Here is a 20,295-nt window from a genome sequence, read left to right as displayed (position 1 = left end):
TAGTATTGATATTATTGCCTAATCTATTTAGAGGAGAATTATATAATTATATAATTAGTGATTGTTAATCACTGGAAATATTAAATCATCCTACTATAGTTACTTAGAAATTTAGAAACTTAGTATTAACTGGAATTTATTGAGAGTGTAGAGAGGATCAATAAAGGAGTGAAATAAGGACCTAAGAAAGCTCCTCAGAGAAAACGTGGCAAGTGCCACTGGATGAGAATTTGGAGAGAGATAGAGGAGATAATAAGAGACCAAAAATCAGTTTTGAAAGAAATGGCAAGTTTGACTTCAACAATTGCAAAAACCGGTAAAAAAGCGCCATCTATACCCACCTTAGCAATGTCTTCCCCAGCCACCCAGAAATCAGTGGAAGGTCTTCAGAAATCAGACAAACCCCCTGTAACACCTACATTGCAAACGGTACAAGCATCTCTTCAGTCAATTCAAGAAACAATGCTTGCGATGCAAGAAAAACTCTTGAATAGTCACTCCGAATTAAAATCAGACATCCACGCTCTCGATTTCAAAATGAATGAGATCCAAACTGCTATTGCTAGTAATGAAAATAGAATCCAAAAAGCAGAACAAAGAATTGAAAAAAACGAGAAAAAACTGGATACAGTGGACCAAACTTTGTCGGCACAAAACAAAGAAACAGAAGACGCCCTGATCCAACTTGAGATGGACAAGGCCTCGTTTTACTTGCGATTCCAAAATATTTTGGAAGATAAAGATGAGGATCTAGGAGATAAGATGGCTGAGTTGATTGCAGAGACTCTGCAGCAAGATAAACAGGAAATAATCCGTGAGATTGACGAGCTGTACAGAGTTCAGACGAACTACATAAGAAGAAATAGACTCCCCAGAGAGGTCCATGTGCGCTTCGCTAGAAAAAAAGTTAGGGACATCTTGTACAACATAGCCCGGGAGGAAAAAATTACCTATGGGGGAAAAGAAATTAATATTTTGAAACAAATTCCGAGAAGAGTGAGGGAAAGGAGAAAAAACTATAGATTCTTGACAAACCATTTAAACAGGAGAAGTATAATCTTTAGGTGGCTTTTGCCAGAAGGAATGCTAATTTCCTGGCAAGGGAGGAAAATTAGAATTGACTGTTTAAGTGATGCTCAAGACTTCCTAGATCAACTAAGGGGAGGAGAAGAGGAACAAACCAGTAAGGAGGAAAACGAGATAGCAAACACGGAAGAAGAGACATCCCAAGAACAAATTACTAGGGAAGATATAGAAGAGGAGAAGAAAAAGGAGGACACAGAGGAAAAAGGGAAAAAATCTAGACCAGTGAGAGCAGTAACTTTAAAAGGTAAATAAGAACAAGAGACCAGAAACCAACTACAGGAATGCACGATACCAAGATCATATCGGTGAATGTGAACGGCTTAAATGATTACAAAAAAAGAAGGATAATATTGTCGAAATTGGTGAAACAAAACCCCGATATTATCTGCATTCAAGAGGTCCATATAAAAAATGTTGAAGCCGACCATTTAAATTATTGTAAATTTGGTAAAGTATTTTCTTCACTAGCCGAGAAAAGAAAAAGGGGGGTCGCTATCTATGTTAAGAAAGGAATAGAGGCAGAATGTAAATATAAAGATGGAAAAGGGAGAATACTTATAGTTGAAATAATGAGAGGTAACTCTAGGGTGCTATTAGTAGGGGTTTATGCCCCGAACAAAAAACAAGGGAAATTTTACCGGAAACTGCATGAACAGTTGGCAAATTGGGCACATCTTGAAATATGTATGCTAGGGGATTTTAATGGAATTGTGGATCCAAAGTATGATTATAAGTGTGATATAACTAAAAAGAATAAAAGATCTCCCTTACCAAAGACTTTTTTTGATCTGGTGGATGAGATAAATTTAATTGACATGTGGCATACTTTACACCCCCAGGATAGACAATTTACATTTTATTCAATCCCACAGAACTCCTGGTCCAGAATTGATATGGTTTGGGTTACCAGAAAATTGGCTATAGAAATTAAAAAAGTTAACATGAGCACTAATACTTGGGCAGATCATAAGCTCCTTGAAATAAGCTGGCTCCATGACACTAAGAAAACACAACAGAGATGGAGTTTAAGGACCAAGCTCCTAAATGAAAAAGAGTTCACACTTAAATTGAATGAAGAAGTCAAACGCTTCTTCCTAGAAAACGGGAACCGAGAGACAGCCAAAGAAATTGTGTGGGACACCATGAAGGCTTATGTGAGAGGAGTAGCCATCTCATATACTGCCTTTAAAAATAAGGAAAAAAGAAAGATCAGAGAAGAACTCACCCAAAAACTATTACAAACTGAAGATGCCCTCCAGCAACGACCGGGAGATGAGGCGACGAAACAACAGTGGTTGATGATGAGACATAGACTGAATCTATGGGACCAGGAGGAGATGGCTCAAAAAATAAAAAGATCCAAGCATTATTGTTTTGAGAATGCTAACAAGTTGGGGAGATGGTTGGCGTATAAATTAAAAAAAGAGAAGGAAAAAAACCAAATACTAGTTTTAGAAGACCCACAGGGCATCCTGTTGACGAAGGAAGAAGACAAATTAGAAAGCATAAGAAAATTTTATGAATGTCTATATAAAAATGAAGGAATTGAGTTAAACAAGGTAGAACAGTATTTATTGGAAGCCAATTTACCTCAAATCTCCGAAGAAGAAAAGGAAATGTTAAATGAAAAGATCACCATAGAGGAGCTAAGAACCGCCCTATCCAAAATAAAGAAGAGTAAAACTCCAGGCCCTGATGGTCTCCCTGGGGAACTATATCAAAAATTTGATGATGTCCTGAAATTAGAACTGTTAGAAATTCTAAATGACGCCATTGCTGGCATAACAATCCCAGACTCTTGGAGGGAAGCGTATTTGACGCTCATTCTGAAAGAAGGTGCCGACCCGAAGCAGATATCCAACTACAGACCCATCTCATTGCTGAATGCAGATTACAAATTATTTATGAATATAATGGCGGAGAGGCTCAAGAAAATTCTAAATCGATGGATACATAAGGATCAAAATGGTTTTCTTCCAGGGAGACAGATTAGAGATAATTTGAGAACAGTCCTAAATACTATAGAATACTATGAACAACACCCTGAAAAACAGCTGGCCTTAATGTTTGTCGATGCCCAAAAGGCATTCGACAATTTAAATTTTCTTCCGGTTTGCGAGCCTCGGCGACGGCGGTGTTTTTTTAAAGACCGCCAGCCCCGCCGCCTGTAGAGCCGCCCCGCGATCGAGGAGCGGCTCGAAAACTCCAAAATCTTGAAGATTGAAGGAGAAGAGATAGCAGGGTACAGGTCAAGCCCCTGTAACCCCCCCAGGGAATTGTTTCTGGGGAGGAAACAGGCGTGGCTCCCTTCCAACCTGCTGAAACTCCGGGCGGCGCGGGACGTTTCTGCTAATTAGCAGAACAAGCCGGCAGCAGCAAACTTTTAAAGCGAAAGGAACTAAACTTAACAAACAGCGGAAATATCAACTTGAATCCAGAAACTTGAAAATTGCAAATATTAGTGCTTTGTTGACTTTCTAATTCAAAAGAGAAAGTGAGTGAGTGAAAGTGATTTGAAAAAATATGGCGCCCAGCATTTGAGTTAACGAGCTAGTGAAAGTGGATTTGTGAAGCCTTCCTGCTTTGCTACAAAGTTATAAAGCTGCTACAAAGTTGCTCTATCTAAAGAAAAAAATTCTTTCTCTAAAATTTGACTTTGTTTTACTTCAGTTTCACTTGATTAAATCTGGGGGACTTTTTTAGAAGTTTCTGTGGAAGAGGGAAAGGAAAAAGAATTTCCCTCTTCAGAAAAACTAGCTTACGCGGCACGATGGCTTCAAAGAAGCAGGAAGGGAAGGCAACAGGGGGGGGATCCCCCACACACAAACATGAAACGCAGCTTCCCCCTGCTCAACAGTTACAGACTCAAAAAAGAGAATTTGATGTGGGAGATTTAAAAGAATTCATTTCTAAAACTCTGGATGATAAATTTCAAAAATCTCAACAGGAGATAGATGACAAACTTCAAAAATCACATCAGGGGATAGATGATAAACTTCAAAAATCACACCAGGAATTTATGCAGGAAATTAATGAAGTTAAAGATATGGTGAAACAGAATCAAAATAAGGTGACCAAAAAAATATCAGAAGTGGCATCTGGCCTGGCAGAATTTATTGGGAAAGTTGATTTTAAAGTTGAAGAATTTAAATCAGAAGTTAATGTAAAGATGAAAGACAATGACTATAAAATTGCTGATGTTGACAATAAAATGCAGAGAGTTGAAGATGAGATTGTTATGATACAATTCAGGGCAATGGAGTTCGCTATACGGCTTCGGGGAATTCGAGAGGAGGAAAGACAGGATTTGAGACAAGTCTGTTCTGAGGCCTTGGCTAAGATTTTACAAGTTAATCCTGATGTGGTTTTTCACAAAATAGACAAAATTTACAGAGTGAACTCTTGGGTGGCCAGACAAAGACAATTACCTAGAGATGTGGTCATATATTTTACAGAAAGAGAAATAAGAAATGATATCCTGCAAAAATCCTTTTACACTTCTGTACAAGTCGGGGGCTCACGAATTGGAATTTTTAAAGAATTACCTCCTAAAATGTTGAAAGCTAGAAAAGAATTTGGTTTTCTTGTTAAGGAATTGCAAAATCTACAGATACCCTTCCGGTGGGACGCACCAGCTGGGATAATTTTCAGATACAAGGGAGAAAGATGCCGTTTGAATACCGTGGAGAAGGCACAACACTTTTATACTACTATTCTTAAGGTAAGAACACCATCTCCACGTACATCTACAGTTTTGGAGATTAAAGAGAGTGAAGAGAAGCAACCTCAACGAGAATTGCAAGAACAGTCCAAGCAGGAATTAGAAGGAGTGCAAGGTGCAGAAGGAGGTTTTTTGGATGAGCCCTTGCTGGAATCTTCTCCAATTTTGGACTCGGTTCGGATGATTGAATTTAAGGATCAACGTATAACTAGAGCTCAATCTAAGTTACTTAAACAAAAGCAACAACAACAACAGGAAAGACAAGACAAGGAGGCAGTTAAGAGTACTGCACATGAGATCGGAGCTATGGGAGGAGCGAAATCGAAGCTTTCGGATGACCTTCAAGTATTTTGCTCTGTGCTCCGAAAAGAGGCTGATGACCTTTAAGTGTTTATCTTGGAATGTTAATGGGTTGAATTCAGCACAGAAAAGGAAGAAATTATTTACATATTTGAAACAATTTAATAATGATATAATTTGTTTACAAGAAACGCATATCACAACTCAAGATCAAAAATATCTGATAAACTCCAAACTAGGAATACATTTTATATCTTCAACTTCGCAAAAAAAGAATGGTGTGGTTATCTATGTAAATAAAAAATTAACAGCTAAAGTTATAGAAACAGATGAAGATGGTAGGTTTGTAGCAATTGAATTGCTTACGGCAAAGGGCCAAATTCTTTTGATTGGAATTTATGCTCCCAATCAACAACAGGACTATTTCTACAAGATGCTACATACCAAAATACTGCAATGGGATTACAGATCTATTTTAATTATGGGAGATTGGAATGGAGTAATTGATTCTAAATTAGATAAAAAGAGTTTGGCAAAGTCTAGAATCAGACTACCACAGACCTTTTTTGACATGAAAGAAGATATGGAACTAAAAGATGTTTGGAGAATACATAATCCAAAAGAACTGGACTATACTTTCTTTTCTGATAGACACAGATCCTTCTCTAGGATTGACTTTATATTGTTGTCAGATGATTTACTTGTCAAGACAAAAAGAACAAAGATTTTTCCAAGAACTTTGACTGACCACAGCCCAGTATGGATAGAAATTGAGATGGATAAGGTTGAGAGACGTTCCTGGAGATTAAATGAGAACTTGTTTAGATATGAAAAAAATACAACAGAACTTAAAAAGCATCTGAAAGAATTTTTTGAAATAAATCTGAATAAAGGTACCCCAATTGAAATTGTCTGGGACGCAAGCAAAGCTTATATGAGAGGGGTACTTATCTACATGAACTCTAAACATAGACTGTTTCGACAAAAGAAAAGATCTGAATTGGAAATAGAAATAAAGAATAAAGAACAGTTACTTATTAAAAATCCAACAGATGAAAGAATAAGCAGTGCTATAAAACTTTTGAAAGACCAATTTCAAATGTTTATGGTGGAACAAGTTGCAACAAACTTACAATATGCGAAGCATAATACATTTTGCAACGCTAATAAACCGGGCAGATGGTTGGCTTACACATTGAGGAAAAAACAAAGTATACGGACTATAGATAGTATTGATATTGGAGGGAAAGAAATTTTTCAACAAAAATTAATTAAAGAAGCTTTTGTGGACTATTATACCAAATTATATGCCAAGGAGGAGGTGCAGAATGGACTTATAGAAAAATATTTAAACGATAAAAGAGTTACAAAAATTACTGATCAACAAAAGGAAAGGATGAATTATCCTATAACAGAGGAGGAGATAATAGTAGCAATTAAACAGTTAAAAACAGCCAAAGCTCCTGGTACGGATGGTTTGACTGCAGTGTATTACAAAACCTTGCAAGCTGAAATGGTGGAACAACTTAGAGACTTATTTTGCAATATTCAACAAGGGGGTAAAATACCCCCATCATGGACAACAGCTTACATATCTTTGATACCAAAAGAACAAGTCGGTCCTAAAAAACCAGAGAATTATAGACCAATATCTCTTTTGAATACAGATTATAAAATCTATGCAAAAGTATTAGCCAACAGGTTGATGCCAGTAATCCAAAAGGTGATTCATGAGGACCAAGCGGGATTTATCGAGGGCAGACGCATGAAGGACAATGTAAGGCAAGTAATAGATTTATTGGAATATCTTGACAAGAATAAACAGATTCCTGCAATGCTGGTCTTTTTGGACGCAGAGAAGGCCTTTGACAGAGTTGATTGGAATTTTCTACTAAAGACTTTAAAAAAGATGGATTTTGGGGATCAATTTATACAAGCGATTTCAGCAATTTACCAAGAGCAAAAGGCACAGATCATCATTAATGGAAGTTTGACAACAGAGTTTAAAATTGAAAAAGGAACAAGACAGGGATGTCCGTTGTCCCCACTTTTATTTATTCTAACACTAGAAGTCTTGTTAAATACAATACGGGACTCTAATACTTTGAAAGGAATAAGGATTAGGCAAGAGGATTACAGAATAAAGGCATTTGCAGATGATCTGGTTGTTACCCTATCACAACCAATGGAATCAATAATCCTGATGAAGGACATTATACAAGACTATGGTAAAGTTTCAGGTTTTAGACTGAATTCAAAAAAGACTAAAATGATAGTTAAAAACATGACACAAGATCGTAAACATGAGCTTGAAAGGAGGGCAGGTTTTGAGACTGTACCTAAGGTAAAATATCTAGGAGTTCAGGTTGCAGAATCAAACATGAAATTGTTTCAAAATAACTATGAGGTGTTGTGGCGAGAGGTGCAGAAAGACATGGAGACTTGGAAAAAACTGCAGCTGTCTTTACTTGGAAGAATAGCAGCAGTTAAGATGAACATTTTGCCAAGATTTCTTTTTTTGTTTCAAATGATTCCGGTGCTTAAAAGTGATAAACAATTGAAAGTTTGGCAATCTGGAGTGAATAAGTTTGTCTGGAACGAGAAGAAGCCGAGAGTGAAATTGAAAATTATGCAAGATGTTCCAGAAAGAGGAGGTCTTAAACTTCCAAACCTACAGTTATATTATGATGCAGCAGCTTTAACTTTAACAAGTGATTGGTTTGGAAGGAAAAAGACTGGAATACTGAATGCAGAAAGTTTTGATCTTGAATTTGGATGGCATGCTTACTTATTTTACGACGACAAAGTAGATAAAGTATTTAAAAGTCACATACTGAGAGACTCTTTGATGAGAGTCTGGAAGAAGCACCGATTCAAATGGGATTATAAAATACCGCTATGGCTGGATCTTGGTCATACTTTGTGGAATACAAATATAATGTCACTCGGGGGGGTTTTATATAAAGAGGTTCTTTTTACAGATGCGGGTAGATGGCAGCTGAAGACATTGCAGACACTGTTGGATGAAGGGATTAATTTAACTTGGTTACAATATAATCAATTACAATTGAGATGGAAAGAGGACCAAAAAACTGGTATTATGTTGCATGAGGAAGAATTGGTTAGACATATAAGAGAGAAAGGTCCAATGCATATCAAAAGGCTTTATAATGTTTTGCTAGAAAGAGATTCAGAAACTGAATTAGTTAAAGACTGTATGATTAAGTGGGCACAGAATTTTGAAGAACCAGTGATGCTGGAAACATGGGAAAAAATTTGGGTTCAGAATGTTAAATTTACACAGTCGCAGAACCTGAGGGAAAATTTCTACAAAATGTTTTATAGATGGCATTTAGATCCCAAAAAGTTGTCATGTATGTACCCTAATGTTCAGCCAAAATGTTGGAGATGTGAATGTTTGGATGCTACGTATTATCATGTCTGGTGGACCTGTAGGAAAGCTAAGGCTTTTTGGATAAAAATTTGGTGGGTCATGCAGAATGTTTTGAAGAAAAAAATTCAATTTTCTCCACAACTGTTTTTATTGGGTATAGTTAAGGGTTTTACATTGGGTGAAACAAAATTGATATTGTATATGATAACAGCGGCAAGATTGTTGATAGGTAAATACTGGAAGAATGAAGCTTTGCCCACTATTGAGGAATGGACTTTGAAGATGGCCAGTTTTGCAGAGATGGCGAAGATTTCAGCATATTTAAAAGACTGTTCACAAGAGACTTATGAGTGGGAATGGAAAAGGTGGATAGAATATGTTCAGAACAAATATCAAACTAGAAAGTATCAAATAGCTTTTACTTGAAAACAATGTATTAGAAATTTTTTAAAGTAATGAGATAAAGAGAAAAATTATACAGGGGAGGGAGGGGCTCAAGTTTATATATAAGTGTTATATTAGGGTTCTTCATGATTATGAGTATATTATAGGGAAGTCTGGGGGGAGGTGAGGGTTAGGGAGGGTTAGGGAGGTTGGGAAGGTTGGGGGGGGAGGTGGGGGGGGAAAGGGGTGAAAATGTAATTGTAAAACTTTTGCAATTAAAAAAAAAAAAATTTGATGATGTCCTGAAATTAGAACTGTTAGAAATTCTAAATGACGCCATTGCTGGCATAACAATCCCAGACTCTTGGAGGGAAGCGTATTTGACGCTCATTCTGAAAGAAGGTGCCGACCCGAAGCAGATATCCAACTACAGACCCATCTCATTGCTGAATGCAGATTACAAATTATTTATGAATATAATGGCGGAGAGGCTCAAGAAAATTCTAAATCGATGGATACATAAGGATCAAAATGGTTTTCTTCCAGGGAGACAGATTAGAGATAATTTGAGAACAGTCCTAAATACTATAGAATACTATGAACAACACCCTGAAAAACAGCTGGCCTTAATGTTTGTCGATGCCCAAAAGGCATTCGACAATTTAAATTGGACCTTCATGATAAACCAAATAGATCTAATGGGATTCGGGACCAACTTTAGGAGGATGATAGAGAATATTTACCAAAATCAGAGGGCAAATATATTAGTGAATGGAGACAGAACCCAGGCATTTCAGATTCAAAGAGGAGTCAGGCAGGGATGTCCCCTATCTCCCTTACTTTATATCCTGGCACTAGAGGTCTTACTTAGAAAGATTAGAGCCAATAAAGATATTAAAGGCTTAAAGATCAGGAAGGAAACATTTAAAATCCAAGCTTTTGCGGACGACGTTGCCCTCATAATAGAAGACCCATTAGAAACCGGTTTAAAATTAATGCAGGAAGTACAGGATTATGGAGAAGTTGCGGGCCTTAAACTCAATAAGAATAAAACTAAAATAATCGTGAAAAATATGACAAACCTACAAATGAAAGAATTAGAAGATCTATTAGGCCTCCAGGCAGTTAAGAAAACAAAATATCTGGGAATATGGATTACTGCGAGACTTTCTTCATTAAAAGATGATAATTATATCCCCTTAGTGCAGAAAATTTATCAAGACCTTGATAGGTGGAGGAGGCTTAAATTGTCCCTGATTGGTAAAATTGTGGCAATCAAAATGAACATCTTACCTAAAATTCTATTTCTATTCCAAAATATACCGATATCGCTAGATAAAATTTTTTTTCTGGACTTGAATAAACATATCAGGAACTTTTTGTGGGAGGGCAAGAAATCGAGGATCTCTCTTAAGATACTTCAAGGGAAAAGAAATTTGGGAGGGTTCGGGCTCCCTGACTGGGAATTATATCAAAAGGCGGCAAAAATAATTTGGATAAAGGAGTGGATCAAGCTACAAGATGAGAGAATTCTGACACTAGAAGGACATGATCTCCTTGAAGGATGGCATGCTTACCTCTGGGATACAAAGGATAGGAGGAAAACTTATTTTCATGAACATAAAATTAGGGAGACACTGATTCGTACGTGGGTGGAAATCAGACAGAGGATTTATACCAAGGTTCCTAGCTGGTTGTCGATTATGGAAGCTTTAGTGGCCCCAAATAGGAGAGGAAATTATAAATTGGGCACATATAAGGATATCTTGGATGAAGAAGGGAAGCTCAAACCTTTGGAAGTATTGAGGGACCAGGGGTTCAACCTGGATTGGTGGAACTATCTCCAGATAAATTCTAGATTTCAAAAAGATAGAGATAAATGTGGTATTGAAATGAAATATGGATATTTTGATAAAATTATTTGGGGAACGGATAAGAAAATGATATCGAAAATCTACAATTTTCTATTAGATGAGGATAGAGCAGAGACCATAGCAAAAAATCAGTTAAGCATTTGGGAAAAAAACTTAGGATACAGCCTTAATTTCAATGATTGGGACATAGCTTGGAACAGGAATTATAAAATAACGAAATCGGCAACATTCAGAGAAAATCACTACAAAATGTTGCATAGGTGGTACCTAGCCCCGGACAGGCTGGCGAAAATATTCCCAAACCTCTCTGCTACATGTTGGAAATGTGGAAAAACGGTCGGCACCTTCTATCATCTTTGGTGGACTTGTCCTGAGACCAAAAAGTTCTGGTTAAAGATTCGACTCTGGCTCTCTGAAATAACGGGACAGGAGATAGTCCTGGCCCCGGAATCCTTTCTCTTAGGTATGACTGAAGATGGTCTCAACAATAACAAAACCCAACTTGTAATTCAAATCACAACCGCGGCTAGACTAGCTTTTGCGAAACTCTGGAAAAATAAATCTACACCCTCAGAGGAAATATTAATAAATAAAATTCTAGAGTGCGCAGAAATGGCAAAATTGACGAGCGAGTTAATAAATGAGGAGAATTCTAAATATTATGAAGTATGGGGAAATTGGTATAACTGGTTGAAGAACAAGATAAAAGTAAGATAATAGGTTATGACTTGTTAGGCACTAGAATTGGACTTAATTGTGTAGAACTGTATAGAATTGTATAGTATATTGTATAGTTATGGATGGAATCCATCCAACGTTTGATTTACCAATTGTGTAAACACTGTACCTCGGATCAAGATAGAGATTGTATATTATCTTTTTAATTCTGGAAAATTCAATAAAGTATTTTTAAAAAAAAAGAAAAAAAGAAAATATGTAGCATCTTCACACTCACATCGCCAACACTTGGGTTGTAAATTTGGATACATACAAGCTAGTTTTTTTGGGTCTCAATGCCATCTATAAAACATTTTGTAAAAGTTCTCTCTTAAGTTTTGAGCTTGTGTGAATCTTACATTTCTAACCCATATCTTTTCCCATGTATCCAACATTATTGGTTCACCTGTTTTGTGCCCATTTTATCATACAATCCTTGACTAGCTCTGTTTCCGAATCTATTTCCACTAATACATTATACAACCTTTTAATATGCATTTGACCTTTATCTCTTATTTGCTTTATCAAATTCTCATCCTGCTGCATAATACCAGTTTTTTGATCCTCTCTCCATCTGGCCTGCAGCTGACCATATTGAAACCAAGTCTTAATAATTCCTTCTTCTCTTAATTGCTCCATAGATTTTAATTGTAATCTAACTCCTTCCTTATAAAGGAGTTCCTTATATGTAAACTTATCTTGCTTTTGCTCCAAATTTATATTCTCTATCGTGTGTCTGGGTACTGTCCATATTGGTAACTTATCCTTTAGTTTATATTTATACTTTTTCCAGACACGCAGTAGAGCATTTCTTAATATATGACTTTTAAAAGTCTTATCTACTTTCTTGTCATACAATAGGTAAGCATGCCAGCCGTATACCAGACCATATCCTTCAATATTCAGTATCTCTTCCTCCGTTAAAGTTATCCAATCTGTAATTGCTGAGAGGGTAGCAGCTTCATAATACAGTCTTAAATTGGGCATTTTAAGACCACCTCTTTCTCGGGTGTCTTGCATTATCTTTTGATTAACTCGTGGTTTCTTTCCTGCCCACACAAACTTGTTTATGCCCTTCTGCCATTCCTTCAAATTTTCATCTTTTTAAAGTATAGGTATCATTTGAAAAAGAAATAATAATCTTGGTAAGATATTCATTTTTACAGCGGCTATCCTACCCAGCAAAGACAGTTGCAATTTCTTCCAATTTTCCATCTCTTTCTGTATTTTTTGCCATAACGGTTCATAATTATGTTGATATAATTTCATATTTGCAGTCATAATATAAACCCCTAAATATTTAACCTTCTTAACTATTTCAAATCCTGTTAGCCTTTCTATCTCTTCTTTCTGGCTTCTGGCCATGTTTTTAGCTATTATCTTTGTTTTAGCTGTATTTATTTTAAAACCAGATACTTGTCCATATGAGCAGATTATATCCATCAAGGCTGTAATCAATTGTACCGGTTGGGCTAAGGTAACCACCAGGTCATCCGCAAATGCTCGTAACTTATATTCATGCCGTCTAATTCTGATTCCCTTTATTATATCAGTCCCACGTATTTTATTTAATAAAATTTCCAGTGTCAAAATAAACAATAACGGAGACAAGGGACAGCCTTGCCTTGTTCCTTTTTCTATATTAAAATTATCTGTTAAACCACCATTGATTATTATTTGCGCTGTTTGTTTTTGATATATTGCCTTAATAGATTGTATAAGATTGTATGTTCTCCAAATTAATTTTAATAAGAATTGCCAGTTCAATCTGTCAAAAGCTTTTTCAGCATCCAGAAAAACTAGCACTGTGGGGACCTGGTTGTTCCTTCCCAAATACTCTAATAAGTTAACAATTTGCCTTACATTACTTTTCATTTGTCTTCCATTTATAAAACCAGTTTGATCATGATGAATCATTTGCTGCATAACTGTCATTAATCTGTTTGCTAAAATTTTAGCAAAAATCTTATAGTCTGTATTTAAAAGTGAAATCGGCCTATAGTTTTTAGGGTCTGTATAGTCTTGCCCATCTTTTGGGATCAGCGATATAAATGCTGTCTTCCAAGTTGGAGGTACCTCTCCTCCCTGTTGTATATTATTGAATAATTCCTTCAGTGGTTCCACCATTTTCTCCTGTAAACTTTTATAATAAATAACTGTCAAACCATCCGTTCCAGGAGCTTTACCCACTTTCAACTGCTTAATTGCAAACATAATTTCCTCGGAAGTTATCAATTGATTTAAGCTATCCCTCTGCTCTTTTGAAGTTATACAAATATTCTCTTTTTGCAGATATCTATCTATATCTATATCTTGAATTTTATCACCAGTATAAAGCCTTGAATAAAACTCTAAAAAGGCTTTTTTAATCAATTCTTGCTCATAAACCTCCTTACCCTTGTATTTTATTTTCTCTATTGTCCTTACTTTCTGCTTTTTCCTTAACAAATATGCCAACCACCTACCTGGTTTATTGGCATTACAAAAAGTATTATGTTTTGCATATTGTAAGTTGGTTGCCACTTGATCTGCTATTAACATATTAAACTGACCCTTCAGTAAATTAATTGCCTCTTTAATTTTCTTATCTGTTGGATTGGCTATTAAAGCCCGTTCCTGTTTATTAATCTCCTCTTCTAATTCTTTTCTTTTTGCCCCCTGTTTCTTTCTATGTTTATTATTCAAATATATCAAAATTCCTCGCATGTAGGCTTTACTTGCATCCCATACCATTTCCATAGATGTACCCTTTTGCATATTCGTAACAAAAAACTCTTTCATAAATTTTTTACACTCTTTTACATTGTCTTCGTATCTAAACAGATTATCATTTAACCTCCAGGACCTCCTAGGCCCTTTCCCATACTCCAATTCCATCCAGACTGGACTATGGTCTGTCAATGTTCTTGAACAGATCTTCGTGTTCTTCACCCTAGATAATAAATCATTAGTAATTAATATAAAATCAATCCTTGAAAAAGATTGATGTCTATCCGAAAAAAAAGTAAAATCTTTTTCTTCTGGGTTTCTTTCGCGCCAAATGTCCCTCAACTCCCCGTCATCCATCATCTCCCAGAACGATTTGGGCAATTTTGCTCTTGTTAAGCCATTTTGTTTAGGTCCCTTCTTATCTTTTTTTACGTCCAAAACACCATTCCAATCTCCCAATGGGATACAAGTTTTATATCTCCATTGTGTCAACTTTGAGTGTAGTAAATTATAAAATTTTTCTTGTTGTTGGTTCGGGGCATATACTCCAATTACAAGCATTTTTTCTCCTTTTATTAAAAGTTCAATCGCTAAAAATCTTCCTTGATCATCCGCTTCAACTAATTTTGCAATTAAGTCTCTTTTCACATATATAACTATACCATTTTTCTTCTCTGATGCTGCTGCAACATAATGTATACCTAATCTTGCATTTGTCAAATATTTTTGATCTTGTATCCTAATATGAGTCTCTTGTAAACAAATTACATCATTCTTAAATTGTTTAAGATAGTAAAATATTTTCCTTCTCTTCTGTGGAGAATTCAAACCATTGACATTCCAAGTCAAAAATCTAGTTCCCATCTCTGGGCCTCTGAAGCGTCTGGAGCAATTTTTGATGGTCTTGCCTCATTTGACCTTTAGGTCTTGCTCCCCCCACAGCTTCTGTTCTGGTAGTTTCTTGAGTTGCTATCTGCAGTTGTTGTTGTTGTTGCTGTCTTAATTCTTCCTTACGCTTAGCTGTTGCTGCTCTGGTCTGTCTTTGATCCTTCGGTTCTTCAAAAATATCAATTAACTCCACATCTTGAACAGCCATCTGAATTTGTAGTGGTTCTTCTTGGCCAGTCAAAACTCCCCCCTGAACCACTGTCAGTAGCTCTTCTCTCTCTCCTTCCAGTACTTCCTTCTTTCTTTTTCCTTCTGGTGATTTGGGTGTCCCAGCCTTTAATACGTTGATATAAAAATCTCTTGCTTTCCATATTGTATTAAGCCGATATCTCTCTCCAGAATACGTCACCACTAAACTGGCTGGAACCTCCCATCTGTACTGTAATTGACGTTTTTTCAGCTCATCCACCAGAAAAGCATACTCCCTTCTCGCTCTCAGCATCTTGGGGGGGATTTCTTTCATTGTCATCACCTCCTGGCCTTCAACCTGAAGCTTGTTTTTAAAGGTAGCCTGTAAAATTTCATTGCGTACTCTCCTTGTAGTAAAATATATTACAATGTCTCTTGGTAAGCGTTTCTGTCTAGCCACCCAAGAATTGACACGATATGCCTTGTCAATCTGCCAGCCCAGCTCAGTTTTCGTCTCCCCCAGCAACTGTGCCAATGCCTCTGACATCATTTCTTTCAAGTTCTCTTGTTTATTCTCCTTCACCCCTCTAAATCTTAAAGCAAATTCCATATCTCGGTATTGTAACATTATTACATCATCTTCAGCTCTCTCAAGTTTGCTGTGAGTCTCTCCTAATTTTTTGTCCAAAATTTCTGTAGATTGCTTAATTTCTTCAACTTTATCATCCACCATTTCAATGTCACCTGCCAAACATTTAAATGCCAATAGAAAATCATCTCTAATCTGCTGGTTCCGAATTAAAATCTCATCTGAAACAGCCTGTATTTTTTGATTAGTTTCATTAATTTTTTCATTGGTTTCATTAATTTTTTCATTAATCACAGTAGCAATTTTATTTTGTGTAGCTTGTAGAGCTCTGATTTGAGCCTTTTGAAAGCATTTTTTTTACATGGTTTTACATGTAAAAAATGGTTTTAAAAGTAAAAAAAAATTGGCCACGCCCACCTAGTCACATTAACCACCCCCACCAAGTCACGCCCACAGAACCGGTAGTAACAAATTTTAGATTTCACCACTGTACATAACCATATAGTTTCACAGTTAGATAAAAGTGTCCTTTAGAAACTTAAACCATAAAATGCTACCTTGTTTTTCCTTGAGTGGAAGCCAGAAAATACTGTCTTTACGGGAATGGTGGCATGGAGTTGCATAATGATAATCTGTGATGTGATCTCGATCTAATGAAAAAGGAAAAAAGTCTGTCATATTACAATGCCACATTCAAGGAGGAGAATTTGCTAAAGATTGAAATGATCAAAGGCTATTTTAAAGTTCTTCAAGGTATTTCTTGGAACAGAAATTGATAGTTAAAAGGTCTTTTTTCATTTTAATTTATACTTACATGCCAAAAAACTATGAATATTCATATAGACATATTTAACATTCTTTGAAATAATGTATAAATAATTTCTGCTGTTTCCTACCCTCCCCAAAAATATCTATTTAGGAAAAGGGTTGAGTTAGAGGTTTGCTATTTAAAACAATGCTTACATAGTTTAAAAGAAATTATCTGCACTGAAAACATAATCAGACTAAGATGTACTTTTAGTAATTCTTTATTTTATAATTTTTATTTGCAATAAATTTTCTGAAGATTTGTAATGTTCTGATTCAACAAAACTCTGAATAGAGTTTGATGATAAAATGATTTTTAAATATAATATAATAGAAAAATACAATAATAGGAAGGAATAAATACTACTGTTACAATAGTAGAAAGCAATGAGTGCTACTGCTTTAGAGAGAAAAATAAGACTGTTTGGTTAAAAATAAAAAGGGAAATAATGGATAATCTGATTATGTATTGCTATATATGCCTACATAGTTGAATATCTATCTATCTATCTATCTATCTATCTATCTATCTATCTATCTATCTATCTATCTATCTATCTATCTATCTATCTATCTGATGTACAAGCTATTTCAACAGACTTGTTCAATCCAGTACAATAAATAGATGCAGACACCTAACATAAGAATTCTTAATATATGCAATACCATGACTCTCTAAAGGGTGAAATAAATACAATGATTTAATGATTTCACTGGGGTAAATGTTGGGTAAAAATCACATCACTTTTGATAGTTATTTTTTGTCTACATAACAAGTAAACACAATGATAACTTCTACATTTTATTAAATAAAACCTCCTTTTAAAAATAGAAACATTTTTTTAAAGTAGAAAAGATAAAGTTCTCCACTGCATAATTCCTGAAATCTAGGATTCATTTTGAATACAATCCATTGTGTTCACTAAAGTTAAGGTGAAGAGAAACAGAATTTCCTTTCTTTAAACTAGCTTCTGTTAAGCTGCTCTTGAAATGTTGCAGCTTGCAAAACAGTGATAGCAATGGTGAAATCTAAAATTTGTTACTACTGGTTCTGTGGGCGTGGCTTGGTGGGGGGGGATATTGTGACTGGGTGAGCGTGGCCATTTTTTAAAAAAATTTTAAAACCATTTTTTCTACAACTTCTTCAGCAAAAAGGTTGTAAAAAATGCTTTCAAAAGGCTCTGACGATCCCAGCTGAGTGATTGGTAGAGGCTTTCTAAAAAAACCTCTGTCGATCAGGCAACTCAGCTTGGATCGTCAGAGGCATTTAAAGAAAAAAAAGGGTTTTTTTCTTTTAAAAGCCCTTGATGATCCCAGCTGAGCCGCGCGATCATCAGAGGCTTTTTTTTTTTACTTTTAAAAGCATTTTTTGGCCGAAGAGGTTGTAGAAAAAATGCTTTTAAAAGTTAAAAAAAAGCCTCTTATGATTGTGCGGCTCAGCTGGGCATGGGGGGGGGGCAGGGATTTTTGCTACTGGTTCTCTGAACCACCTGCCTCCATCACTACCGGATGGGGTGATCTGGTCCGAACTGGGAGCATTTCACCCCTGAGTGATAGGCTATAAGTTGCTTTTGGCATTCTCTCTCCAAGTGCAGTTGCACTGAGATAAAATCACATCCCCCCCAAAAAAAAACCATAGAAAGGGAGATATTAAAAACTCAAGCTGGTTTTTAAAAAGGCTGAGGAAGAATAGATTTTACTACTGATGCATGCTGAATCATTAGAAAAACAAAGAAACTAAAAAGAAATGTATGTGTGAATTATTTTATATTCAAAGGCCTTTGATTATTTTCTCAATGTCAAACTGTAGAATGTATTTCAGAAAATGGCAATTCCAGAACACCTCATAGTCAATGGTGGGATTCAAATAATTTAACAATCAGTTCTCTGCCCTAATGACCTGCTGGGTAGGTGTGGCTGGGTGGTCATGTGACTGAGTGGGCATGCCAACTCAATGTCACGTCGAGGAGTGCTTTGCCTCCCTCGCCATGGGGATGCTGCAACGGTCATAAGTGTGAAAAATGGTCATAAATCACTTTTTTCAGTACCATTGTAACTTTGAATGGTCACTAAATGAACTGTAATAAATCAAGGATTACCTGTACAAAAATACAAAAAGCTTCTTTGCTTGCAAAAAGCTGCCCTAAATACCAGTCATTAGATTAGAAATGCGGGGGGGGGGATACACACTGAAGATTAATGAGTCACAGCTGTTATGGAAACCTAAAGCATTCTGTCTGAATATCTTCCTTTTCCTCAGCAATACCTGCACCCCGGAGTTACAAATCAGGCAGGTTGCCAGAGCACATTGAGGAATTAAAATAGTTAAAATACAAGGATAACTATCAGCAGCCAAGTTATTCTTGTTCATAAAGTGAAACCCTTTAACAGAGAGGTCATTTAAGCTCTCCAGAAAGTGGGTGAGCTTATTTGGGCTACAAAATGGCAAGCTAAAGAGACAAATTAACAAATTAACATCTTGAGTGAGGGCTAATTCCATTCTGCCTTTGTTCAGACCTTGCTGCAGGGAATTTTTGCCTATGAATATTGCTATCTATCTCTTTATCTCTTAAGTGCTGACATCTTCTGTGGGCTATTAAGGAAGGTGGGGGCTGCTTTCTCCCTCTAAGAAAATATATTTCTTCATTTCTCATTCAGGGAAATATATTCTTCCTTTTTAATATTTCTCAAAATATTTCATTCTTCTAGGAGAAGGGTGGGTGCTAACTTTCTACAATTGGTGCCATGTTACCATGGCATATTATCATGAGAGAAAACTAAAACAAATTAGAAGGAGGATCCACTTATTATCAGTGAGCAATCATGTGCCTTGTCCATTCCAAAGCAATGCAAGAGACTCCTGTTCCAAAGGTGCTTTTTCAAGAGGCAACTGGATGTTCTGGAAACCAAGAAAGTCCAGTTGCCTCTTGAAAAAAGCACCTTTGGGACAACCATGACCTGGTTGACTGAAGGATCCCATAGACAAGAGACTCCTGTGCTCAGTGAACTAACAGAGCACAGTTTCCCACCCAAGAGAAGCAATCATTAGATCCATTTGCACCACTTAAAGATACCTACCAGCTCGAGTCAGACATGACTAGATAGGGGACACCTTTACCTTTATGTAATATGTAAGGAGGAGAGGGTTAACACAATTACCCCACATACACACTTCCCTTGTTCATTTATTTTTTTTATTAACCAATCAAAATAATATGTAAGTAAAACATGACTGACTTTCTTCAATATAAATATGAATGTGGAGAATTGTATAGAATCTCATGTAGATTTGTGAAATGTAAATTGGGAGTATTTTTATTCAATGTTAAATAAATTACATTATCCCATAACCATTAAAAAAAAGGTACCTACTAGTTTGTCTCACTCACTTCACAAGATATCCTTAGGTAATCATCCAGATTTAAGGAAAGATCACATGCCCCCAGAAAAGCAGTAAAAAAATCAGACAGAATGCCAAGCTTGCATCCTGCCTCTCAGCCATTTCTTCCATGGCTATGCCAACCCTTCTGTAAATAGCTGTTCCAGCCGTGTTGGAAGTATATTCCAAAAAGCTTAAAACAACCCTTTAACAATCTTTAAGAAAGTCAAGCCGCGGGAATAAAAGCACCACAAAAAA

General features: G+C 36.1%; 1 protein-coding gene across 1 annotated transcript in view; it reads right to left on the bottom strand.

Annotated features, from left to right (window-relative positions):
• The window catches only part of CFAP47 (cilia and flagella associated protein 47), a 596,979-nt gene that overhangs the window by 190,603 nt on the left and 386,081 nt on the right, over positions 1–20,295 (bottom strand). The window contains exon 56 of the mRNA XM_087871295.1: positions 16,409–16,501. Coding sequence (XP_087727421.1) covers positions 16,409–16,501 — 93 coding nt within the window. The remainder of the gene's footprint in view (positions 1–16,408; positions 16,502–20,295) is intronic.

This window comes from Pantherophis guttatus, chromosome 5 (assembly GCF_059756535.1).
Source record: "Pantherophis guttatus breed Tessera chromosome 5, ASM5975653v1, whole genome shotgun sequence".
NCBI lineage: Eukaryota > Metazoa > Chordata > Lepidosauria > Squamata > Colubridae > Pantherophis > Pantherophis guttatus.
Note: the sequence above shows the minus strand (reverse complement) of the source record. Positions and strands in the feature narration are given on the sequence as shown.